A 27,980-nucleotide genomic window follows, 5' to 3' on the forward strand; every position below is an offset into this window, starting at 1 on the left:
ACGGAGGAACCAATCAAATATTCGGTGGGTATTTGAGTGTGTGAGATGTAAGTGAGTGAGTGAGTGAGTGAGTGAGTAATGTCAGCGAGTGGTGCATTCTGGGAAGTCCAGAGCTGGAAGATCGCTGGTTGGCACCAGGTGTGACAGATAAAGCCCATCATTGTCGAAAAACTCCAAATGATCAAATCTAAATTCGTCAAAAGAGTCACATTTAATAGGAAAAATTAACATTTTTGAGTGTAGTTATTTCTGAAGAAGAAGTATTGTGGCAAAGATTGAGTCAGTATCAAAGGGCAAGGCAAAATCAGAGATATATATACAGAAAAGCTATATATACACAGAAATGAACATAACTTGGGCAAGAGAACCACTTTGTAATGACGAATGAACCAATCAAATATTCGGTGGGTATTTGAGTGTGTGAGATGCAGAGGTGTACATAGTATAGTGCATGAAACAGGTGAAATTAATACTCAGGTGATTGTCATCTGGGAGGTGTCATGTGAGTGAGTGAGTGAGCGAGTGGTGCATTGTGGTCAATGGAGTCCAGAGCTGGGAGATCGCTGGTAGACACCTTCGGCACCAGGTGTGACAGATAAAGCCCAACATTGTGGAAAAACTCCAAATGTATATAAAAAAGTCAAATTTTATGGGAAAAAGTAAAATGTGTGAAAAAAATTCTAAAGAAGTCTTGTGTGCAAAGTGTGTGCAAAATTTATGAAAAGGTTATAAAGTTTAAATATGTGAAAAGGATTGATTCTGTACCCAATTAACCAATCAAATACTCGACAGGAAGTGAGGGAAGTACAGGAGTATGTACAATAAAGTGCATGAAACAGGTGAAATTAATACTCAGGTGATTGTGGTCTTGGGGGTGTCTGTCAGTGAGTGGTGCATTCTGGGCAATGGAGTCCAGAGCTGGGAGATTGCAGGTAGACACATTCGGCAACTTTGGCACCAGGTGTGACAGATGAAGCCCGACATTGTGGAACAACTCCAAATGATAAAATCTAAACTTATCAGAAAAGTCAAATTTAATGGTAAAAAGTCCAAAAAAGTTACTTTTAGAGCTAAAAAAATACTATATACATTATTTTTAAAGAAGAAGTCTGGTGTGGGTCGTTAGTTTTGCACTGTATCCTTAGACTCACGCTTGTGCTGTTCTATATTATCCTCGTATTTATGTGTACATAAGTTTGATGTTATGCAGTTTTTGATGTAGGAGCTTCAGGCCTGCTGATTGAAATTGGCTTATTTCATGTATTACTGTCCTCGCAGTCCTCTCTGCCTCAGCTGGTGGGAGGAAGTTGTGAGAATGTTCCAGATGGAGTGAGGGTCTCCAGGGTGAGGCAGGTGCCGAGCACAAGGCCGAAGGACACACACTGAGCTGGTAGCCAGATGCTGCGTCTCTGGGGCATTGTGATTGTAGCTCACATTGTGCTGTATTTGTGTGTGTGTGTGTGTGTGTGTGTATCTCACTGCTTTGTGTCCTCAGCATAGAGGACACTAAACCCACTGATAAACACCGACCCAAACAGCATCACCAATGAACAGCAGCAGCAGCAGCAGCATCTCTGAGCAGCTCTGCACTTTCTTTTAGCACAGGCACACCTGTTAGCATCAGCCCGTCCTCAAGAGGGAAATATTTACAGGGGTTGGACAACTAGAACTGAAACACTTGCTTTTAGAGCACAATAATTTATTGTGGTGACGGACAGTTCTGGTGGAAACAGGAGAGTTGAGGTGCACATTGAATTCTGTCGTGATTTGATCAGCCGTGGTTTTATGTTTTTTTTTGGATACAATCCGGGTTACCACCCGAAAAACATCCCTTTCAGACAGCTTCCTCTTACAGCATCCACAGTTAATCCTGTTGGATGTGGTTGGTCCTTCTTTGTGGTTTTCTGATATTACCCTGGATACCGTGGCTCTTGATGCATCACAAAGACTTGCTGTCTTGGTCACAGATGCTCCAGCAGCAAGACGTGCACCAACAATTTGTCCTCTTTTGAACTCTGGTTTGTCACCCATAATGTTATAGTGTGCATTGCAATATTTTGAGCATATTTTGACCTTTTTGTGTATTTAAAGCCTTTGTGGTGTTTGGTTGTCTTGTCTTGTACATTTATAGGTCAGTTCAGGTTGCTTGTGATTTTCTTATGCACTCTGTGTTCCTTTTGTTTACTAAGTTCTAGTTAGTTTGTTTATTTTTATGTCTTTCCAATAAATACTGCACATTCTTCCTTGCTCCTGAACACCTTGACACAAAGTGTAATTTTTTTTTGTCAAAATGTCCAAATTTGTAAAAAAAAATGTTAAAATTATGACGTCAGAAATTTGTGAAAAGTATTCCAAATGAAAAATCCCAAGTTTGCAGAAAAATTATATTTTATGACAATTACAAAAGTCCAAATTATTAATTCTGAAATTTGTTGGATAAAAAAATTAATAAAATAAAATAAATGTTGGTCTAAAAAGGTGCAATTATAAGTTTAAATGTGTGGTAAAAAACATTAAAAAACATTATTTTATGATAATTAAACTTAGTCATAAAAGTCCACGTTGGTCTTAAAACTCAAAATATGTGGAAAAAGTCTGAAGTCTGGAAAATCCTAAATTTTAAAGTCCAAATTTGTGAAAACGTCCAGATTATAACTTTCTAACTTGTGGAGAATCAGTAAAAAGTACATAATAAAATCCAAATAAAATAACTTTTAGAGAAAATTCATCTAAACCTGCATTTAGATCCTTCTGAAGCTCTTTCTGAGTTCTGGTGACAGCAGCATCATCATCATCCTCAGCAGCATCAGCAGCTTCGTCTCTGAGCAGCAGTGCAGGTTTAGCACAGCGCAGCCTGTTTGCAGGAGCTCGTCCTCAGGAGAGAAATCAGCTCGTTACTTGTGGAATTAATATGAATGCTAAACAGGCTGGTGTGTCTAATTTGGAGTAATTAATTAGAGGTAATGGATATTACAGGTTTGGTTGGAGGGTGGTCCCAGTCTGCAGGTTTTTGTGGTAGGAATTTGCTTGTGCTCTCGCTTAGGGAAGAGAGAGAGAGAGAGCGAGAGAAAGAGAGAGAGCAGGAGAAAATAAACACCATAGAGTAAAAAAGTAATAAAGCATGATCTTGATCTTGTTACAGAATTGAAACTTTTATTAAACTAATATTTGCAAACTTTTAATTTAATGAATTAACTGCGATCCCAGCTGAAGGCCTGAGTCGCTGCGCATCTCTGTGGAAAGCTCGCTCTGTTTCCCTACATTACCGAAGCCTGGATCTGATTGTTCATTAACCGCGTGTGCGCCGCGGAACGAGGGCCGTCATTAACGGCGGCGCTCGTGAGAAATCAGTGCAGTGCGGCCGGGCCGGTTTTGGCACCTGCGTGCGAGGGAGGTGACATGTTCTGGCCTTTCTGTTTGTCTCGCAGCTGATTAGCCAGAAGATCCACATGTGCCAGCAGCTGTGGGGCTGTGAAGCGTTCGTCTGCGTGCTGGAGTACCTCCTGACCATCGGCAATTACCTCAACCAGCACGCCGGCAAGGAAAAGGCCAAGGGATTCCGTCTCTCATCTCTAACTAAGGTAAGACCTCTCTCCACCTGCCGGTGACCTCCGGGAGGAGCCGAGCGGACCAGAGGCTAATAAGACTGCTCATTGGCATACAGGGAAAATGCCGGCTATCTCTGTTCACTGGCTCACTGGGTGGTACACACACTCACACTCTCTAACTCTCTCCTGGTCTTTCTCTCTTTCTCATGTGTGCTGTCTGACTCACTCTAATTCTAATTCTGTCTGTGAACTAGTGCTGGGCGTTTTTTAACGGTTAATTCGCTTAATTTGAATTACAGTTTTAATGCAGTTTTAATCACGATTTTACATACAGATATATTATCTGAAATCGCTACTCATATCTAAAGTGTTTATCCGTTTTGCCGTCCATATTTTAATTCCCCTCAATCCAAAGTCTGAACTGACTGAGTCGACTTAACCCAAAGTTTCTGAACACCAAACAGATATAAATATTCGTATATGGTTTGTTTAACACGTAATACTGTTTAATACTAATTTTCACTAAAATGTCAAGGCCTTAAAGTCTGCAGTTTTTGGGCTCTTTTTTAGTGCAGCATGATTTAGAGTGTTTCTGTGTGTCTTTGACAGTGATGGGAGTAACGGCGTTGAAATAAACGGAGTTACTTATGCCGTTACTTTTTTTTTACCATTTCCCACACCCCGTTACTGCCGCTCAATTAACTTTTACGGGAGCGAGTAACACAAAAGTAACACAATAGTTACTTTTACTGGTAACTAGTTACTTTTATAGTGGAGTAACTCTGAAGTAACTACTAACTATACCTAATTACTTTTTCAAAGTAACTGGTATTTGATAATGGTCGTAAGTGTGCAAAAAATATGCATTGCGTGGCTCAAAACATGCAAAAGGCATGAACTAATTCACTTTATTAATCATGGGTTGTTTTTTGTGCATTACGTGAAATAAACCACCACGCTCAGTGTGTCACTTGTCAGCTCTGACTTTGGCGTGTTCGTATCTTGACAGCGCATCGTTTTGTGCGTCTTAGCAGAGCATACTGACCTGCACGTTCACGCTGTGAAGATACACCAGCAGCTCATTTAGGGGACAACAATGTTATTTTACTCTTTATTCTGTTTATTGCTGAGTTAAAAGTCGGGTTTGTGCTCTGCAGTAAATGAACTTATAGGAATAGACTCTTGACTGTTGACTGTTGTCAGGGTTTTAATCAGTCAGTGGAGCTCCTGTGTTTTCCACCACCAAAGACTGTAGCAACATACCAGAAATTCTGGAAATATCTGAACACACCTCACTTCCAGATTTATTCCTAAACTCAAATGCCACGCTATTTTAACAGCGTTGGCACATAGACTGTGAAAATAGACTGTTGATGGGGTGTAAGATAGCAAAGAACATTGCGAAACACGCCTTGTGCATGTTCTACAATAGAGTGCAATAGAGCCCTTTGTTTTCCTCTTGTTTTCTTCAATAGTCTTCATTGTTTTCTTATAAGGTGTTCTGGGAATGACACGCCCCCTTGCTCTCCGTCTCTAAACCCCTCCCTGCAAACTGAGGCTTTAAGCAGTGTGCTCACAAACCATTCTGAACTCAGATAGGTCACTTTCACAGTCTCGTTTTTTTTTTTCTCCTCCTCTCTTCTTCTTTAGGAGGTAAAGGATGAGGGAGCTTGTTAGCCACCAGCACCCCCTCTGCACCCTCCCTCTACCTTCATTAGTTTCACGCTAGCCCGGCCGTGTGCATTTGTTTTGGAATTATTTCAGGCCTGGCTGAGTCGTTAGCGCCGCAGCTGTAATTTGTATTGATTTTTATCGGCCGGCGCTCTGCAAATCCGGCTCCCTCGGCGGTAAGATTTAAGGGCACTTGCCCCAGATGTGAGAAGACTTCCTTCCCGGCTAATGAGCCAACAGAGTCTGCTCCATCTGCTCTGCCGTTAGCTAGGACGCTACGAGAACTTTGCAGCACTATTAAGTTGTTCTGTTCAACAGGCATTCTGAAAAAAAAGAAAAAAAAACACTAATCAACTGAGTTGATTAGTCCAGTTAAAGCTGGAGTAGCTGGGTGATTTTTTTTTAGATAACATTAACAAGTTAGTAAGCCTGTTTCTGATTAAATAAACCACCCAAAAAAAAATGTCACTCTTTTTGATATACCATACAGTGTATCACACAGGACACCCCTCACATGTGTGCAGATATTTAAGTATATCTTTTTATGGGAAACACTGAAAAAATGACACTTTGACGCAATGAAAACTACTCTGTGTGCAGCTTATATAACAGTTTAATTTTATTCCTCCCTCAAAATAACTTAATATACAGCCATTAATGTCTAAACGTGAGTACACCCCTAAGAGACTACACCCCTAAATGTCAAAAATGTGATACCAGGTCTAAGGTGTGCAAAGGGAGCAGGTGTGTTCAATTTTGTACTACAGCTCTCACACTCTCTCATACTGGTCACTAAAAGTTGCAACATGGCGCCTCATGTCAAAGAACTCTCTGAGGATCTTGAAAGATGATTTTTTGTGCTACATGAAGACAGCCAAGGCTACAAGAAGAAGATTGCCAACACCTTGAAACTGAGCTGCAGCACAGTGGAAAAGATCATCCAGCGTTTTAAAAGAGCAGGGTCTACTCAGAACAGACCTCCCATTGGTCGTCCACAGAAGCTGAGTGCATGCTGTTTTTAAAAGATAAGGGCAGGAGTGCTGTCAGCATTGCTGCAGAGATTGAAGAGGTGCTCAGACCATACGCCGCCAATTGGTCTACATGGCTGCCACAACCTAGAAGGTAGCCTCTTCTGAAGTGTGTGCACAAGAAAGGTGATGGACTGGCCAAACATGTCTTCAGAACTAAACCCAATAGAACATCTTTGTGACATCCTCAAGCAGAAGATGGAGGAGCGCAAAGTCTGGAATATCCTCCAGCTCCATGATGACGTCATGGAGGAGTGAAAAAAAGCATTCCAGTGGCAACCTGTGAAGCTCTGGTAAACTCAACGCCCAGGAGAGTTTAAGGAAGTTCTGGAAAATAATGGTAGCCACAGAAAATGTTGGCACTTCAGGAAAGGCACTTTCACTAAGACTTACTAAAGTTACTGATTCATTACTTCACATGGCGTAATAATCAAATGAATTGAAATTTGTTTTGCGTTTGTATTTTAATTATTGCAGAATCACAGTATCGTTATATCGTCGTTATCGTAGGCAAGATCTTGTGATATGATATCATGAGATGCCCTGAGATTCCCACCTCCCACCTATGAGTGTCTACATCTACGCCAATCCAAACTTGATCTGATCACCATAAACAGATGCATTTTAATTGTGTACACTAGTGAATTCCTGCAGTGTATCTTTCCCATATTTCTGTAAACAATGCCCAAGTTGAGAACCAGTGAACCAGTCTGTACGACCCGACTGTGCTGCTGTTGCTTCTGCTTCTGGGCAAAGTGTCAGAGAGTCAGAGTGGAGCAAACTGCCAGCCGCTGTGATAGTGAACCGGCCCTCTGGGATCGGCTTCGGGCTTTAAATTGGTAAACAACACAGCCCAGAAACATCCCAGGATTAGCCGAGCCTCCACTGTGCTTCAATTAAAGCTGTGTGTGAGGAGACAGCAGCACATACAGCTCTATTATTAAACAGTAAAAACTGAAGAGTAGACAAAAGCATTTAATTTAGTTTAATTTAGTTTAATTACAGTAGTCATGGTAGATCAGTAGCACATTGGTTGTTTTAGTTTTGTATTGATTCAAATAGGGATGGTTTACATTGGATAAAATGGTATTTTAGATTGTGTAAAGAAGAAAACAATGATTATTTTATTTCTAGATACAGGAAAAGGTAAAAGTTGTTGCAGAATGAATGTAAATTGGAAATAAATAAATCTGAAAATAATGTCAAGTTTAACGTGACTTTTTCATTATTAAGGGTGTTATAATGCATTGTAACATTTGTTTATTGAATTTTAAACCCTTCCCCCCAATCTCAAATGGAGATTCTGATTGGTTCTGCCTCTGAGTTTGAAGTTCTATTGATTCCTCCCCCAAGTTGAAATAGAGATTCTGATTGGTTACGCCTTTGAGTTAGAAGCTCTAATAGTCTTTCCCCCAATCTTCAGTAAAGATTCTGATTGGTTCTTCATTTGAGTTTAAAGTTCTATTGATTCCTCCCCCAATCTCAAATGGTGATTCTAATTGGTTCTGCCTCTGAGTTTGAAGTTCTTTTGCTCCCTGTCCCAAGATCCAGTGGAGATTCTGATTGGTTCTGCCACTGAATTAGATGTTCTTTTGGTCCCTCCTCATAATTAAAATGGAGATTCTGATTGGCTCTGCCTTTGAGTTTGAAGCTCTAATAGTCCTTCCTCAATCTCCAATAAAGAATCTGATTGGTTCTTCAGCTGAGGTTGAAGTTTTATTGGTCCCTCCTCCAAGCTGAAATGAAAATTCTGATTGGTTCTGCCACTGAGTTTTAAGTTCTATGGATTCCTCCCCAATCTTAAACGGAGATTGTGATTGGTTCTGCCTCTGAGTTTGAAGTTATTTTGGTCCTTCCTCACCCTCCAGTGAAGAATCTGATTGGTTTGTACCTCTGAGATCTATTGGTCCTTCCTCCAATTTCAAATGGGGATTCTAATGGGTTCTGCCACTGAGTTTAAAGCTCTATTGGTCCCTCATCACAGCTCTAATGAAAATTCTGATTGGTTCTACCTCTGAGTTTAAAGTTCTGTTGATTACTCCCCCAAGCTTTAATGGTGATTCTGATTGGTTCTGCCTCTGAATTCGAAGTTATATTAATCCTTCCCCCAAGCTCGAGTAAAGATTCTGATTGATTTGTACCTTTGAGTTTAAGTTCTATTGGTCCCTCCTAACAGTTAAAATGGAGATTCTGATTGGTTCTGCCTCTGAGTTTGAAGTTCTTTTGGTCCCTTTCCTTAGCACCAATGACGGTTCTAATTGGGTGTGCTTCTGAATTGAAAGTTCCCAAATTTAGGTTCTTATTGGTCCTGCCTCTGGTTTAGATGTTCTTTTGGTCCCTCCCCCATTCCCTCCCCAATCTGAATGGTTCTGCCTCCAAGTTTAAAGTTCTGTTGGTCTTTCCCACAAGCTCCATGTTCAAAATGTGATGAGTCAAAGCAGGTGGGATCTACCACACTCCAACCTTCTTACCTTGAGCTGTCATATTCATAACACACCGCCCACCTACCCACCCAGGCCCGGGCCCGGGGCGCGCTGTATTACAGCCTTCTGCTGCAATGCTGCTTCTGCTGCTGCTGTACAGTGGTGAATAGTTACTGTAGGAAGTCAAGGAGAGGCTGTGCTTCCTGCCTACACAAAGGAAGCACGCTTCAGTACAAACACAAGGGCACTGAAATGTTCCATTTTTAGCCAGACTGTAAGTAAAGAGCACATCAGTGAATTTTCAGATAAGTCGTTTTTTTTTTTTTTTTTTCCTTGGCCTTGGGTTTTTTTTACTGTCTCACTCACTCAACATGAATATACACACACACAACAGTTTGTTTACGATTGTGCTCATATCAGGTGCTCTCAGCCCTGATAGGAGTGCTGTGTTAGGTGTGTATAGTGTGTGTCTTGCTTGTGCTTGCTTTTTTGTTCCCTCTTTTCTTTTTTTTTCTTCAGGTGGAAGTGCAGGTGCATGAAAGCCTTCCCCATCACCTCATCACTCACGGCCTTTTCTCCTTCTCTTCTCCTTCTCCGGATAGCTCATGCAACTGCGTGGGAACGAGAGGAAGTTCACCTTGATGCACGCCCTTGTGGAGCAGATCATGTTGCACGAGCCCCGTTTGGCCACTTTTTTCCGGGAGCTGGCGGAATTCGAGACCGTCCCAGGGGGTAAACTAATCAAAAACTGCAATCGAAAAAAAAAAAGCGAAGATTGGAAATGGTGGCGTTTTGAGCTTTGAGGTTTGAATGCTGATTTTTTAAATAGTTTTTTTTAATAGTGTTTTTTTCTGTGGTTTCTCCCTTTAGCTTCAATTAAAGGCCTAACAGCTGAAGTGGATGGTATGTATTCACTCCATTTGTAATACTTTTTAATATTACATGCGAATATGTACAGTACCAAGCAAAACTTTGGACACACTACAACTATGAAGAAAAACTGTTTCAGTCAGTTTTATGCAGTAGAGTCTGCAATCTGGAATTCAGGCTTTTAGTTAACACCTGTGCTGAACTTATCAAGAGTTAATAATTATTTGAATTTCTTGTCTCTTAATGTGTGAAAAAACAATACTTTTAGGAAAAATAAAAGTCAGTCAATCTGAACCATTTTAAAAACTTTAAAAGTATCCTTAAGTGGAGTTGCAAAGATCATCAAAAATGTTATGATGAAACTGGCACTCATCAGGACCGCCCTAGGAAAGGAAGAGCAAGAGTTTCTTAGTTGCACAGGATAAGTTCATTAGAGTTCCCAGCCTTAGAAACCAATACTTAACAGCTCCCTAGATTATAGCCCAGCAAGTGTTTATGTGTTCCTTCATAGACTGGATGTAGGAAAAAACGGTCCAAACTTTTGGCTGGTACTGTATATATATCATTTATTATATATATCATACCTAATCAAAAATATAGATTAAATTATAACCATCATTTAATGTTTTTGTGTCTGAAGTTTTATTAATGTTCATATTCTCTCTCTCTCTTTTAAAATAAAATTAAAAGTTTCGATCTTAGGATAAACTTAAAAAATCAACATTATTTTCCCCACTTTATATGTACATACACACTACCGGTCAAAGGTTTTAGAACACATCTATCTATATTTTAGTATTATATTTTATTTTATCATCTTATCAATTACTTTATTACTTCCCCTTGAAATGCTCATTGCTATCTCTCACCTTCCACCTTCTTCTTTTAATGAATTAAATTAATATACACGCATGTGGGCGTAGTGTTCTGGAAATGACGTGTATTCAGGTACATTTCTGGTGTTTTGCTATTTTAGCAACAGAAAATACAGGTGCTCCACTGACTGAATACAATCTAGGCAGATATCAATAGTCATTAATGTTCATTGCTATCTTGGCAACTCAGGTGCGCCATAAACTCCTGCTTGTTACAAACACACACGGACCTAACGCAGTGCACAAACCCAACTTTTACGTCATTAATAAAGAGAATAATATGATTATGATGAAAGTGTAAAATGTGCTTTGTGTGTTTAAAGTGTTTAAAATTATTATTATTTTTTTAAAATCCATTTCCAAAGCTCAGTTTATTTATTATATTTCCATTGCTGCAGATCAGCTGTAAATTGATGCCTATTTTTTTGTCAATTTCTCTGCCAGGTTAAGTAGGGTTTTAAAGGATTTTGCATATTTCAGGTCATTTTTTGGACCTGAAACTGAGCTTAAATGGCAAACATGAACAGAAAAAAAGAAATTTGGGGTGTTTTAAAACTTTTGACCGGTGGTGGAAAAAAAATGCTTGATTAAGTGTTTCTGGGTATCTGGATACGGCATATCCATAGCCGCAGTTAGATGTTACTTGACCCCCTCAGAAAGATGCACTTTGAAGCACTTTGCAGAAAAGCGGCACCAGACGCTCCCCAAAAAGTGTGGATCTGCATATCGCGGGTAAAAAAGCCGCCATGCCACGTCGGCTACAAACCTGTTGCTGTTTGCTTGAATGTCAGCGAGTAAGTGGATGAAGGCAGGGAAGTATTGCTCGCTGGGATGATTGATGTGCAGCTGTCAGGTTTAACCGTGAGCAATAGTAACTTTCACTGCGCTGATGGGCTCAGATGGCTCGGTTTATGAGCTGAAAGAGTTGACAGTGGTGTAAGATCTCCATTGTGGCCGTGTGAGGCCTGCAGAAAGAGGCCATTTAAAAGAAGGATCTGCCTCAGTGAGCACAGAAGATAGATGATCACTACCTTGTGTCACCTTCTAGTTTTGAAGAATGAGCTACAGAAGGTCATTCAGTACAGGAAAACGTACAAGGGGAAAAACCTGGGCAGCCAGCACACAAAATTCACCAAGGATCTGAAGGTAAGTCTGCATTTTTTTAGGTCTGGATTGTTTGATTTATTCAGATTATTTTCTTGATGGATTGATGTTACGATTAAACCTTAGTTGAATCAAAGTCATATTTGAAAGATAAAGCTGTTAATACAGGGGTTGGACAATGAAACTGGAACACCTGCCATCTTCATTAATTGCACATTGCACCAGTAAGAGCAGTGTGAAGTGTGAAAGTAAAATTAGCAGTTCAAAAGAGGACAAATTGTTGGTGCACGTCTTGCTGGAGCTTCTGTGACCAAGATAGCAAGTCTTTGTGATGCATCAAGAGCCACGTTATCCAGGGTAATGTCAGCATACCACCAAGAAGGACCAACCACATCCAACAGGATTAACTGTGGACGCTGTAAGAGGAAGCTGTCTGAAAGGGCTGTTCGGGTGCTAACCCGGATTGTATCCAATAAAAAACATAAAACCACGGCTGATCAAATCACGGCAGAAATCAAATGTGCTCCTCAAATCTCCTGTTTCCACCAGAACTGTCCGTCACCACAATCAGTTATTGTGGTCTAAAACCAGGTGTTTCAGTTTTATTGTCCAACCCCTGTATGTTAATATTGCACACTATTGAAAACTATAGTTCTTAAAGAATTTCGGAATTTAACAGTGATTCTATATAGAAAAATAAACTTTTAAAAAGCATATGCTGCTAAAAAGTATTTTAATCTTGTATAAAAAAAATAAAACGTTCACAAATTGCTCTGTCCATTTGAATTGAGATATATAATAATATGCAAATACAACATTATTATTCTTACATTTGCTTTTACATATACAGATCTGGAAACAAAAATAAGAGACCACTTAAAATAAAAAATTCTTTAATTTGACCAAATTGAAAACCTCTGGAATATAATCAAGAGAATCAAGAGGAAGATGGATGATCACAAGCCATCAAATCAAACTGAGCTGCTTGAATTGTTGTTATCCAAAAGAGTGGGTAAGACTGGTGGAGGAGAATATAATGCCAAGATGCATTTAAAAAAACTGTGATTAAAAACAAGGGTTCTGCAAATAAATGCTCTAAATGACAATATTTTTATTTGGGAGAAATGTTGTCTGTAGTTTATAGAATAAAACAGCAATGTTCGTTTTACTCAAACATAAACCTATAAATAGCAAAATCAGAGAAACTGATTCAGAAACTGAAGTGGTTGCTTATTGTTTTCCAGAGCTGTATTTCATTCAATGCTTTGATAAAGAACCATCACTTGATGGGTTTTCTTTGGACAACCAACCAGGGTTGTAGGTCTTAAAAGTAAAGCTCCTCCAGGCTTTATCTCCAGAATTCATCCTTTCATTGAACATTTACAGCTTTCTTTCCTTCAGAAAGTAGTACAGGAGTTGCTGCAATAAGAGTTTTAGAGGTCAGTAGCATTAGCATGTCTGCTAATGAAAGGATGAATTCTGGAGATATATATTCTATATATTCAATATAGAAGAGAACAGGCAGATGGCCTTGTGCTCAACATTTACCAAGAGATACCATAAACACGAGCCTTCTACTTTACTTTCTACTTTAAATAAAAAAAGTAATTTCTCTAAATAAATATTTTTCTGTCTTTAAAGACCTACAACCCTGGTTGGTTGTCCAAAGAAAACCCATCAAGTGATGGTTCTTTATCAAAGCATTGAATGAAATACAGCTCTGGAAAACAATAAGCAACCACTTCAGTTTCTGAATCAGTTCCTCTGATTTTGCTATTTATAGGTTTATGTTTGAGTAAAACGAACATTGCTGTTTTCTCTGAGAATGAGAAGATTAGATAGAGGAGACTCTAACTTCCTGTTGCTCTACTTCCTTTTCCTCTCCGGCTGCAGGCGTCCATCGAGAAGTACGAGGCCGATCTGAACCACCTGACGAAGAGGTGCGACGAGATGAGGAAACTCTACACTGACATATTGGTAATCCCTGAGTTATTATTCCAATATCTTTTGTTGTGTTGCCCGGGGAGACGGATGAGCCGGGAGCCCCCTGTTTTTTGTCGAGATGGGCCTTCTCGGTTGTTTCTCTGCTTATCTCTAGAGAGCGAGAAGAGAGGAAGGGAGGGTTATAATTCAGCCGGCCGATTCCTCAAGGTTACTCCACTTTATTTTCTCACTTCTCGCTTGGCAGACAAGAGCCCGTCTCTGTTGTGATGTACGTCCTGAGATGCCCTGTCTATAAAGCTGATGGTTTACTAATACTTTCTGAAACCGACATGTCAGCTCGGAGACTTGTAGTCTGCTCAGAAGACTATAAAACACAAATCCACTGTCTTACTGCGGGCCCGGCAGCTTTCTGCTGAATGTTTGACAATCAGCTCACTGTCCAAAAAAAAAAAAAAAATTTTTTTTTAAACAATTTAACAAGTAGCATAAAAAGTAAGTTTGGCACCCTGGTTACTGCATGAGAAAATTGTAAAAATTAATTGTAATCTATAGTCCAGGGGTCGACAATTAAACCTTGGGTAACACTTCCTATGAACCCTCTATTCATAATGCCTTATATGACATGCATAATACCTTATTATGACTGTAATAATCCTGTATAATAACTCATAAGTACTTACAGCGGTATTCATAACACATTATAAACTACAAGTACAGTATAAGAGTTAATAAAGAAAGGGCTTATAATGCCTTATAATATCTGGTCATTAGTACATTGTACAATGTAGTGTTGTAATGCACTAAAATAACGATTTGGTATATGTTGGTATAATGCATTATAATATGCAGCTAGGATTTCTCAAATTAAAATTTAAGCTTTTATAAAAGTGTGTAAGGCATTATTAAGCCTTATATACAGCACAGTCATAACATTTAGTTCACGTTTAAAACACACTTCACTTAAAGCCAGCAAAGAGCACTCATAATGCTCTATAAGACATTACAGAGAGGCATAAAAAAGTTTACTTCACGCTTATAAATAAAAAAAACACATGAAAACTCACTTTACTTAGTCAGTAATGACTGAAAATTAGGATATTATGATATTATATAAGAACAATTGGTACTTTTAGCAGTGTGGGCAGTGTGCCAAATCCTGCTGGAAAATGAAATCTGCATCTCCATAAAAGTTGTCAGCAAAGGGAAACATGAAGTGCTGTAAGAAGTGTTAGCCAATTAGCTTTATATCACTAACTACTGTGAGAAACTGATCAAAATTAAAAGAGTTCCTCATTTCCAAAAGAGATATAATTAAAGCTTATACATTTCTTTCATATATTAAGCAAAATTCTTTTTTGTGTTGCACTTTTTCAGTTTTAAAAGAACAAAAAGGTTTCTGAAGCAAAGCGTTTGGGAGTACAACAACTTGTGAATGTTTTGTAGCATCTTAAGAGTCTTTCTCTTCTTATTTTGGGGGATGTTCAACTATTTGTCCTTGTAAAATGCCGTTTACCTTACTGTTCATTGCGTCCACTTTTTTATCCAAATCTAAGACCTTGGTTGAAGATCTGAGAGCTGCAGTTGGGTTGCCAAAACTTTTTTTTTACCATAAAATTGTACAAAACAAAATAATTCACTTACCTTTTTTTTAATGCTGAGAACAGCGTGTCTGCTGGAGAAAAGCTAAACTTCTACTCACTTAACTTGATCAAAAAATAAGATTTTCTTTCTTTGGTATAAAACCTCTGTATAAAAATGGATAAAAGTGTAGTTATATCACATACAGTATCAGAATCCATGTAAGCAAGTATGTTTAAGAGTCTAGATATGGAGGTAAAACAGTGTCACCAGACTTTGAAATTTAAAAGCACTTGAATTTTTAGCACTGAATTATTTTACATTGAATTATTGCATGTGATTTGTTTTGCATGTGATTTGTTTTTTACACAGTAAGTGTAATATAGCTCAATATATTTATTTAGACAGTGGCCATTACACTAAGCAACATACTTTGCAGCAAAGTGTAAATAAGGTATTGCTAAACAAACCGCTAACTAGGTAGTATCTTGTCTATAATCGCACAGTCCCACAGCTAACTAGCAAGATAGGTAGCTATAATTTAGCTAACTAAGTTACTATCTCAGATTCTACAGTAGTAATTATCTTCCACACAGTCTGGCTGTATTTATAAATAATTGATCTAGTGTTCGTGTTTGAAGCTCTTTCTGAAATGAACAGAGGAGCTTTATTTATTTAGTTAGTTAGTTTAACAAGGTATATCTGGATATCTATCTTAATTTAATATGTTTACAAACCACAGAGCAAACCCTGGTTAAAGTGAGGATTTCTACACCGTTTAAGTGATATTACATGGCCACAGTGGTGAGGTAAATGCCCTGTTTTCAGCTGTTTTACACTCACCTACTCGAGAGCAGCAGCGGAGGGGGCTGTGACTCGCGTTGAGCGGCTCTGAGCCGTGAGGCGCTACCTGTCACGTGATCTTCGGAGCGTGATGTGATTGGCTGGTTGTTGGCTCGATTGAAGACTGAATCGATTGCACATCCTGTGTGTCCCGGATGTTTACAGCGAATTTTGAGCGTTGTATTTTAGCAGTCGAATTTGACAGGTCGAATTTGAGCAACCTGAATTTATTTTAACTGAATTTTTTTAAACTTGAATTTTTACTTTTGAATTTTTTTTACATTAAAATAAAATAAGTGAAAATGATATACTGAAAAATTAAAGTGTTTAATTCAGAGGCAAAAAAAATCATATGCAATAATTCAATGTAAAATAATTCAGTGCTAAAAATTCAAGTGCTTTTAAATTTCAAAGTCTGGTGACACTGTTTTACTTCCATATCTAGACTCTCTACTGTTTGATTTATATGTGTAATAGTGTACAGATACATCATTGAAAAGTTACTTTTTTAAGTATTTATTTAATTGTTGATGACTATGACTTACCCAAAAATCAGTGTCTCTGAAAATTTGAATATTATATAAGACCAATTTTCCTGCTGAAAAATGAAATCCTCACCTCCAAAAAAGTTGACACTCTGTGTGTAATCTATGTAATGTATGAGTTTCACATTTTTAACTGAATTACTTCAATGATATTCTATTTTTACAGTTTAGCCTGCGTTGGTGCAGCAAGTCTAGACATGAGCTTTAAATGCTGCATCATGCTCTCTTCCATAATGCCACGAAGAAAAAGGACAGACAGGCAGAGAACAGTCCTTTTTCCCCTCTCAGCCTGTAATGTACATCTCCCCAACCGTCCCAATTTCCTCCAGGACTATCCATCATCTCTAAAAGTGTTATTGGTCTTCTGTGAGAGTTTGGCCTGGTGAAAGTGTGACAGTGGTGAGAGGAGAGAGTCGGTAGCCGGGGAAAAGGAATTGCTTTAGTTCCACAATTACAGCCCAAACTTTAGGCCCACAGCACCAATAAAGAGAAGCAGCTCGGGTCAGGAGGAGAGAGAGAGAGAGAGAGAGAGAGAGAGGCCGAGTGAAAGATATAGAGGCCCAGCGAGAAATAGAGGCAGAGAGAGAGAAAGACAGACCGAGAATTGAGCATCAGTGAATGAGGTTGGGGTGTTGGGAGGACGAGCGAGAGAGAAAGAGAGGAACAGAAAGAGAGAAAGAGACAGAGTGCCAAAGGGAAAGAAAGGCAGAGCAAGAGAAAGAGAGGCAGAGCAAGAGAAAGAGAGGCAGAAAGAGAGAGAGGGAAAAAGAGAAAAAGAGAGAGAAAGAAAGAGAGGCAGAGAATTGAGCATCAGAAGTGAACAAGGTTGGGGCGTTGGGAGGACAAGCAAGAGAGAAAGAGAGGAAAAGAGATAAAGAGAGGCAGAAAAAGAGAAAGAGAGGCAGAGACAGAAAGAGAGGCAGAGAGAGAAAGAGAGGCAGAAAAAGAGATACAGAGACAAGAGAGAGAAAGAGGCAGAGAGAGAGAAAGACAGACAGAGAATTTAGCATCAATGAATAAGGTTGGGTTTGTTGAGAGGACGAGCGAGAGAGAAAGAGAGGGAAAGAAAGAGAAAGAGACAGAGAAAGAAAAAGAGAGGCATAGCAAGAGAAAGAGAGGCAGAACAAGAGATGGAGAGGCAGAGAGAGAGAGAGAGAGAGAGAGAGAGAGAGAGAGAGGCAGAGAATTGAGAATCAGGACTGAATTAGGTTGGGGTGTTGGGAGGAAGAGAGAAAGAGAGAGGGATGAGAGGAGTTGGACATTACACTGCTTATGACTCCTGCATTATCAGCAGCATGCTGGCCTTTCCCATGATCCTCTGGGGTTTTGAATGTTCCAGCATGATGATGATGCTGCTGATGCTGCTGCTGCTGGAGTCTGTGGCTGAAGATCAGGTCAGAAAACAGGTCTGGGTTTGCAGGTGATGCTTGTGATAAGGACAGTGATCATCTCCTAATATTAATCCTGGTATTAGAGAATAAAGGCGCTTTCATACAACCTTGTTATCTTACACCCCATCAACAGTCTACAGGCCTGTGTCGTTAAAATAGTGTCAGGAGTTCAGGAATATATTTACATATCGGTGCGCCACTGACTAATTAAAACCCTGACAACAGTCCACAGCCAGCCGCCCAATCAAATCTCAAGCCTCGTTAAACACAAGCACATGGACGCACTGCACCACGCAAACTTGACTTTTACTCAACAATAAACAGAATAAAGAATAAAATAGCATTGCTGTTCCCTTAAATTAGCTGCTGGTGAATCTTCACAGTGTTAATATAATTTTGGTGAACATGTAATGTAAAATCACAGAGAGATGTTACCCAGATATAAGGAAAAATGCATTATATTTTCAGTCCTGCGAGAAAACAGGTACAATTCTTAGAAAGAAATTGTTGCAGGAGATTACAGGTATCATTACTTAATATATGCAGCAGCAAATGGATTTGATTGGCTACCAGAGGAATTAAAAAACTAAATATTTTATATAAATACAGTTTGGTTTGGGTTTGCAGGGTTGCAGCTTAATTCAGTTGAGTAAACTAAATTAAAGTAAATTATGCAAAAAACACAGCAACTGCATATCATCTCATAAAGCCAGGACCACTTGCTAATGCTAATGCTAGCAATACTCTATACTCTAATGTAGTATTCTATACTCTATACTGATACTCAAACAATCATAACATTAAGAGCAGCTGCTTGTTTCTACAATCACTTTTTTTTTATCTTTTCACCTTCTGCTGTTTATAGAGAACACTGTCAAACACCTTCTAACTTGTTCTAGAAAGCCTGTGTGTAATATTTTATATTTCATATCCATCTTTTATTTTCCATCTTTTATTTCATCTTTTATAAAACATGATCAAAAAAGTGTTTAAATCACATAAAAATAGTTAAAATAGGCTGTTACTTTGCATCTATGGCTCTAGTACTACTGTTTTTCCAGGGTTTTTTTTCTGTTTTTTTATTGGTTTATAAACTTGGCTGGTTCATTGCCTTGTTCATGGTCTATTCTGATGAACAACAGCTTTCAAATATTAAAAAATAAATAAATAAATAAATAAAGTAAATACATGATGTCCATTGTAATGGATGCAGGGTCTGAAAGGGTTAAAGCAGGGGTGTCCAAACTACGGCCCGCGGGCCATTTGCGGCCCGTTTCCTTTTTTGGAGCGGCCCGCGAGGTATTTTAGAAATAGAATGAAAGTTGGCCCTCTGTTAAGCAGGTTTTTATAATGTGAGATTCAAAGTTTGAACGCTAGGTGTCAGAAACGGGCCAAAGAGTCTAAAAGCGGAGAGAGTGCGCATTTCTAGCGCAGAAAAACAGGCCAAAGAGTCTAAAAGCGGAGAGGGTGCGCATTTCTAGCGCAGAAAAACAGGCCAAAGAGTCTAAAAGCGGAGAGAGTGCGCATTTCTAGCGCAGAAAAACAGAGCAAAGAGTCTAAAAGCGGAGAGGGTGCACATTTCTAGTGCAGAAAAACAGGCCAAAGAGTCTAAAAGCGGAGAGAGTGCGCATTTCTAGCGCAGAAAAACAGAGCAAAGAGTCTAAAAGCGGAGAGGGTGCGCATTTCTAGCGCAGAAAAACGGGGCAAAGAGTCTAAAAGCGGAGAGAGTGCGCATTTGTAGCGCAGAAAAACGGACCAAAGAGTCTAAAAGTTGCCGTAATTAAGGAGTTTAATATTAAGAGACATCATGAAATTAAACATCAATTTGAAAAATCTTAGTTTACACAACACTGCCAAAGATAGATAAAGATAGTAAGTCATGTAAAATGGTGTGTCCATAAAAATAATCAGGAAAAAAGTATTATTTAAAGTGGTATATTTTATTATTTGTTTTATTACAGAGTCTGTGGCCCGTGACTTTAAATATATTTCTCCTTCTGGCCCCCAACAACAAAAGTTTGGACACCCCTGGGTTAAAGCATTAAATTCTTGTAAAATGTGCAGGTGGCAGCTGTATTCATAGGGAATCCCAAGACGCATTGCGTTCTACAGTTTTAATACAGAACATCATTAAAAAGTAATTTACTGTATGATTGTACTGTAATACACACAGGAATTTGTTACAGTGCATGTATATTTATGGCTCTGATCTTTCAAATCCTGTTGGATATTTCAGTGTGAAAAAATCCCACAGTCCTACAGTAGATATTCTTTTCCAACAAGTCTCATGAATGCAGTGTTGGTACTGGAACGGAAGAAACAGTGTTACGCCATGTTTGGCTGCAGTTGCGAGAGCACAGAGAGCACAGAGAGAGCAGAGAGAGCACAGTCTGTGATATGTAGTAAACAGAGACACACAGCAGGTCTGCATGAACTCTCAGATGATCCCTCACGCTCTGTTTTCTCTGTTTTCTCTGTTTTTCTCTGTTCTTTTCTCCGCAGGTGAAATTCGGCGAGCCGTTGAATCAGGATTCTCAGGAAGTGTTTGGCTGGGTGTGCCAGTTCATCAACGAATTCAAAAGGACTCATTCAGAGCTGACACGCTGAGAAATTCACCCACCTGCACACAAATATATATATATATATATATATGTATATAAATATATATATACAAAAAAAAATATATATATATATATACACATATATAAATATATAGACATATATGTATATAAATATATATATACAAAAAATATATATATAAATATATAGATATATTCTTTTTAGTTTACTTGTTTTATCTTTGACTAATATTTAAATTTGTTTCATGATCTGAAACATTTAACAAGCAAAACATGACAAACATGCAAAAAAAAAAAAAAAGAAATTATGAATGGGGCAAAAACTTTTTCACACCACTGTATGTAAATATATATATATATATATATATATATATATATATATATATATATATATATATATATAATATATATTAAATTAGTGGTGTCAATCGATGAAAAAATAACCGTATTATTGTTATTGCAACAATATTACATATATATTACATATTGCAACAATAATAATGTTTAACTGTAAATAAAAGGATGATTGCAATGTGAATATCAGTGTGGTAAATATTGTGTTTTTTTCATTTTCTGCAAATTAATGCTCTAAATGACAATATTTTTATTTGTCATTTGAGATAAATTTTGTCTGTAGTTTATAGAATCAAACAACAATGTCACCTAAATTTTACTTAAACATATACAGTGGTTGGACAATGAAACTGAAACACCTGGTTTTAGAGCACAATCATTTATTGTGGCGACTGACTCAGTTCCAGCTCTGGTGGAAACAGGAGAGTTGATGTGCACCTTCAATTCTGCTGTGATTTGATCAGCCGTGGTTTTATGTTTTTATGTTTTTTGGATGCAATCCGGGTTAGCACCCGAACATCCCTTTCAGACAGCTTCCTCTTACAGCGTCCACAGTTAATCCTGTTGGATGTGGTTGATCCTTCTTGGTGGTTAATGCTGACATTACCCTGGATACCAGGGCTCTTGATGCATCACAAAGACTTGGTGTCTTGGTCACAGATGCTCCAGCAAGACGTGCACCAACAATTTGTCCTCTTTTGATTTGTCCTCTGGTAATATTTTGAGCAGAACTGTGCTCTGACCCTGCTAATTGAACCTCCTTCACACTCGTGCAATGCTCTTACTGGTGCAATAATGTGCAATTAATGAAGATTGGCCACCAGGCTGCTCCAATTTAGCCATGAAACCAGTTTCATTGTCCAACCCCTGTACTTGTGTGTGTGTATGTATATGAGAGATTCTCCACTTGCTGCTGGCTGCTGGGTGTGATGTATGGTGCTGAAGCTGGAGTTATCCTCTCAAGCATATCATAGAAGGTGTGTCGGGTCCAAAGGCCATTTGAATGTCAGTGTAAACTGAAGCGCAAGGTGTTTTTGTGTGCGCAGCCTAATCCAAAGGGGTTTAGGGAGGATTTGCAGGATCTATTGCTGCGATGGTGTTTACTTTGATTAAAAGTCTCGGGCAGATTTAGTGAGAGAGCGGCTGGCGGACTCTCTCCACTCCATAACAAAGGCCCCGCTGGACGCACTGCTGGCTCAGGAGAAAACGCTCTGTTAGAGGCGGCTATAGATCGCCTGTTACTTTTTCGAAAGAGCTCTTTCAATGGAAGTTAGTGGGCTGGATAAGACAAACGTGGCCTGCCAATCTGCCAGGGGCTCCGCAGCTGGCCGGCGCGGTGGGAGCGTTTCGGCGGCCGGAGCCAGCTGAACCCCTTCCACACACACATTTCTCCAGACGCTCCGGCCGCCTCCCTCTCCCGCCCGACCGGGACGGACATAAGAGCTTTTTCTCTGGGCCGACCGGGAGCGTTTCCAGCTGAAAGCTATGGAGCGCGGTGACATCTGTGGCAGCCGTTAGTTTAAAGAGCTGCGTTTTTGTTCCCTCCTCCTTTCACGTTGGCGGCGGCGCGGGATTGAGGCACTAAGCCACGCTTTAGAGGGGTTCAGATTGATTTTGTCTGAGACTTGAGGGAGCAGGGGTGTCCATGCAGCTCACATTTTAAACAGACTTTAAAAGGTGGAAGACATCACACACATAAAGACACACACACATTTGTTGTTGTGAAGAAACACTTCAAGGATTTCTCAATCTGCTCTGAAACTGACTTTTCATAGACCTCGTTCACACCTGACATTAATATGCGTCCTGACTGATCCGATTAAAAGCGTCCAGCACAAACTACTACAGGTGTGAACAGGATACGGGGTCTCTTGAGGATGAGTGCATCTCAGTAATTCAGTTCAAAATGTGAAACTCTATTTAAAAAAAACTGTATATTCTATAGACGTATTTCTATTATTGTTGATTAGCTTTTTTTTTTTTACAGCCAATCAAAAAAAAAAACAATTGTTACTTTTGGCAGTGTGGGCAGTGTGCCAAGTCCTGCTAGAAAATGAAATCCGCATCTCCATAAAAGTTGTCAGTAGCAGAGGGAAGCTATAAGATATGAAGTGCTGTAAGATTTTGGCGGGAAAACAAAACACTGCACTGACTTTAGACTTGATAATAAAACACAGTGGATCAACACCAGCAGATGATGGACATGTCTCTCCAAACCAAACCATCACTGATTAGTGGAAACTTCACACTAGACCTCGAGCAGTTTGGACTGTGTGTCTCTCCACTCTTCCTCCAGACTCTTCTCCCTTGATTTCCCTTAAATGAAATGTAAAATGTACTGATGATCAGTGATGGTTTGTTTGGAGAGACATGTCCATCATCTGCTGGTGTTGATCCACTGTGTTTTATTATCAAGTCTAAAGTCAATGGTATTGTGGATTTTATTTTCCAGCAGGACTTGGCACACTGCCCACTCTGCCAAAAGTAACAATTGGTCTTATATAATATTCTAATTTTTGGGTTTTCATTGGCTGTAAGCCATAATTATCAACAATAAAATCATCAGGACCACCCCAGGAAAGGAGGATCATCACTAGAGTTCTCAGCATCCCAGATAAGAGCATCTAAATGTTTTACAGAGTATGTATAGATCGCAATTTAAATTGTAATTAAATGAGAAAATCAAAGTGCTATCAAGTTAAACCAATAATATTTTGAAAAGCACTTCTTCAATATTAATCATGTAAGTTTCTAATGATGCTACGTTAGGAATTTGGAGTAATATGATAGCAAATTAGAAAAAAATATATATTTTTTCCTATTTGGTTGTATATATAGCAGAATTCAGCCTCCTATGAATTAAGGCAATCAAAGAAATATCAAAATATGTGTTGAAGAAAACTAATAGTGATAATATTAATGGTATTAATATCAAGTTATATTACTGTAGCATTTTAAAATGATGGGAAGTCAAACTTAGTAATATTTTGAATCAGTTTTGAGATTTTAAGATTTTAGAGGCCTATAAAACAAGCAAATTAAACAATAATAATCAAATGATATCAAAACATTTTTGAAGAAGAATACTTTCTATTATATTAATGGTATAAATATCAAGTTAAATAAATAATATGTAGCATTTTATAATTTGATTAATAGAAGGTCAAACTTATTAAAAACGCCCGTTTAGTTTTGGAAAAAAGTGAATTTCTGGCTGAAAGATAAATATTATACACAGCTGGATATTTTTAGAAATGATTAATCATTTACAAACACTGCTAAACTAACTGGTTGTACATCTAATTTCATTTAATGTCACCGCTGTAAAAAAAAACAGAGCTGGCTTTCAGATGTAGCACACGCCGTAGAGAAGAAAAACAAACCCCCCTGAAATGATTAAATTACCATGTTTTTTTATTTCATATGTCTGTGGCATCTCTTCGGGCCCAGCAGGAGCTTTATAAAGCTCAGATCTTCATCTCAGCCTGGCAGACCAAATCCCTCTCCTCCACAGTGCAGACCCACAATCTGTGATTCTGAGGAATGTCACAACAATGTGCAAAAAAAACAAAAAACAAGATGAAATAAAAGCAGATATGACAATATGTCGTGGTATTTTGGGATGTTTAGCAAAGGCGCGCCATCATATTTCCCACTGAGGGCAGAATGAGTCTTTCATAGCATGATTTGTTTATCGATTTGCCTGTTTTAGAGGTCCGTTGGGATAATAGAACCACCAGTGTTGCGCCCAGAGATTAATTTGTAAATTAAAACAGTGTGAAACGCTATAACGTGTGTCAGAACAGGCGGGTTAATTGGGGTTTTAAGGTCATGAGCCACTAGGGCTGTAAAAATAAATGGTGCTATAAAACATTTGGGGCCATAAATAGCGTTATAGTGTAAGATAGACAATATATATAGTCCTCAGAAACCACAAGATAACAGCCACTGGTCAATCACTTGTTCGAATCCTGGTCAGGCAGCTTGCCGTCAGCTGCCAGAGCCCTGAGAGAGCACAATTGGCCTTGCTCTCTCTGGGTGGGTACAGTAGATGGTGCTTTTCTTTCCCCTCATCACTCCTAGGGTGATGTTGATCAGCACAAGCTCGATCAGCATCTGTGAGCTGATGTATCAGAACCAAGTCAGAAATTAGGACAATCAAAGAATTATCAAATGAAGTATATTACACATTTGGTATGTTTCAAGTAATTATACTGCACGAATTTAAAACAAGTTACCAAGTTATATTGCTGTTGCATTTTGGAGTAATGGAACGTCAAACCTAGGAAAAAGGCCCATTCGGTTTTGCATAAACCAGATTTGGGAGCCCTATAAAACCAGCAAATCAAACTGTTATCAAATGTCATCATTAAATTCTTGAAGAAGACTTTCTATACTATTAATGTCATAAATATCAAGTTATATTACTGTAGCATTTTGGAGTAACTGGGGTTCAAATCTAGGAAAAAATGTCCATTTGGTTTTACATAAACCAGATTTTGGAGTCCTATAAAACCAGCAAATCAAAATGTTATTAAATAACATCAATAAATTATTGTAGAAGACTTTGTTTACTATTGATGATATGAATATCAAGTTATTTTATTGTAGCATCTTTGAGAAATGAGAAGTCAAACCTAGTACAAATAGGTCCACTAGTCCATTCGGTTTTGCATAAACCATATTTTGAAGTCCTATAAAAACAGCAAATCAAATTGTTTAATCAAATGACATCAGTACATTCTTGAAGAAGCCTTTCTAGACTATGACTGATATGATTATCAAGTTATTTTACTGTAGCATTTTGGAGTAATGACAACTAAAACCTAGGAAAAATAATTCATTTGGGATTTTGGAGTCCTATAAAACTAGCAAATCAAATTGTTATCTAATAAAATCAATATAGTTCTGAAAAAGACTTTCTATACTATTGATTATATAAATATCAAGTTATTTTACTGTAGCATTTTGGAGTAATGGGAATTCAAACCTTGGAAACATGGGTCCAATAATCCATTTCGTTTTGCATAAACCAGATTTTGGAGTCCTATAAAACCATCAAATCAAACTGTTATTAAACAACATCTTTAAATTCTTGAAGAATAATTTCTATATTATTAATGATATGAATATAAATTATTTTAAAGTTATTTTACTTTAGCACTTTGGAGTAATGAGAAGTCAAACATAGGAAAAATGACTATATTGTTTTGCATTAACCAGATTTTGGAGTCTTATGAAACCAACAAATCAAATTGTTATCAAATGGCACTAATACATTCTTGAAGAAGACTTTCCACACTATTGATGTCATAAATATCAAATTATTTTACTGTAGCGTTGTAGCGTAATAGGAGGTCAAACTTAGGAAAAAGGTCAATTTGACATAATGATTTATAGTGTCCTTAACCTCTCTCCACTGTCCCTGTGAGGGTTCAACATCACCACACACACGGCGAGATTCCCATCCAGAGCTCCACACTGTTAGTCTGAGAGGATTACCGGAAGAGAGATGTTATTTCCTGAGCCTGGAATCATCCCACCTGTACCTGGGAGCTTTTGAGCTTTTCCAGTGATGCCCGGTTTCAATCAGATCTGCTTGTTATCCTCTAGAGTGCTCGAGCGGCGCCCTGTTACTGTACCTTTTATTTTATATAACCGGCTCATGACTGACTTCTGTTCTGCCGTGTCGAGAGCGAGCAGCCGGCACTTGTTGTTCTGTTCTTTTTTTGTTATTATTTATGGCCGCGTACTTCAGAAGAACAATGCTGAAGGGTTTAACCTATATAGGCGGCTTTTGTGGAGAATGGAGCTGAAGCACGCCGACTAATCTTGAGCCCGTGTTGTTCTTCTCTTCGTGTAATTAATTCCGGACAAGTCAACGGGGGAAACGCTGCAATCCTGGACGAGCCATGAAATGCTACAGCGTGACGCATCTGTATTGCATGGATTTACATCTTATTTAAATACGTTTTTCAGTGGGCAAAATGGACTTAAAATGATTTACATAGGTTGAGAATATAGATATGAATAGATAGATACAGGGATTATGTAGGTATTATGAGAAAAAAGGTATGGAGAATTACATAGTTCAATATGCTTTTACAGACTTTAGTCTTTAGTGTTTTTTTTTTCTTTTCTTTTTTAAGCTTAACCCCAAATCCAAAATACAGAACACGATAATACTTTGTGCATATTATGAACTCATGTTTTATTCACAACTAAAACACAAATCCATGCAGAAAGCAACTCAACTATACTCAAGTAAAATTAAACTATATTCAATTAATAATAAACTAGAGCCCTATCTGGATAGGATTAGATTCTTATGGGGTTTTAGGGTAATTTTCTCTTTTTTTGGGAGGGGGTCCTCTGTGATTTTATTCCTGTCTGGAACGACCATGTACTGTATGTGTTTTTCTCAAATGTCCTCTGAGAAAATAAAAAATTACAGTCTGAATGATCTACTGTTTTTCCCTGAACTCTGTGTTCGTCCAGTAATTTTACACACATCTTTGAGTTTTATCACCCTGGCTTTTAATAAAATCATTATTTGTCCACTGCCGCGCACTGTAATTACACTTTGAGTACGTGTTGCCATTTAAACATATCAGTGGATTAAATAAAGAGATTTAATTGAGCTGTGCAAGGTGTACTTTTCCTGGTGTTACAATAGCAAAGAGAGAAATCATCAGCAAACAGGTGAACTGCATTAGTATTCTGGTGAAGCTGATCTGATCTGTGCAGCAAGGAAACTCAACCTAAATTAAACATACAATTTAAGCCAAATTGAGACGTAGAACACCACAGTTGATCACATGCTATGCGTACATTAGCTAACATTTATTTAGAGGTTAAGTAGAAAAAACGTGGTATATATTTTTTTCAAAGTTTATATTGAACGTCTGTAAAACTGCAGAGTAGGTAATATATGCCCAGTACTGTTTAGAGCTGCAGAAATCTTATTGAACAGTGTTTGGAGTCGCTGGTATTTTATTCTCTGAAATGGGATACAGGGCTGATAAACGCCTGTCAGTCTGTAACTGTATCTTCTTTAAGAGGAGCTGTCAGTCACTGGCTCTGACCCATTTTTACATTTGATCCTTCGCGGTAAAGCATTCAATTAGCCTCACATCGGTCGTGCCTGAGGAGTTTTAAAGGTCTCATTCGGCTAAAATCCACTTTTTCTTGTTCTTTGTTCTTGAAATACTATAGATCTCTCTGAGT

At 38.4% G+C, this 27,980-nt stretch overlaps 1 protein-coding gene across 1 annotated transcript in view; it reads left to right on the forward strand.

Annotated features, from left to right (window-relative positions):
- The window catches only part of LOC111194087 (uncharacterized), a 60,030-nt gene extending 39,264 nt beyond the window's left edge, over positions 1 to 20,766 (forward strand). Inside the window, exons 12-17 of the mRNA XM_022677208.2 lie at positions 3,429 to 3,581; positions 9,273 to 9,402; positions 9,541 to 9,573; positions 11,464 to 11,561; positions 13,413 to 13,496; positions 20,323 to 20,766. Of these exons, the coding sequence (XP_022532929.2) occupies positions 3,429 to 3,581; positions 9,273 to 9,402; positions 9,541 to 9,573; positions 11,464 to 11,561; positions 13,413 to 13,496; positions 20,323 to 20,427 (603 nt within the window). The 3' untranslated portion in view covers positions 20,428 to 20,766. The remainder of the gene's footprint in view (positions 1 to 3,428; positions 3,582 to 9,272; positions 9,403 to 9,540; positions 9,574 to 11,463; positions 11,562 to 13,412; positions 13,497 to 20,322) is intronic.
- Positions 20,767 to 27,980: the final 7,214 nt, after the last annotated feature.

This window comes from Astyanax mexicanus, chromosome 13 (genome assembly GCF_023375975.1).
Source record: "Astyanax mexicanus isolate ESR-SI-001 chromosome 13, AstMex3_surface, whole genome shotgun sequence".
Classification (NCBI taxonomy): Eukaryota; Metazoa; Chordata; class Actinopteri; order Characiformes; family Acestrorhamphidae; genus Astyanax; species Astyanax mexicanus.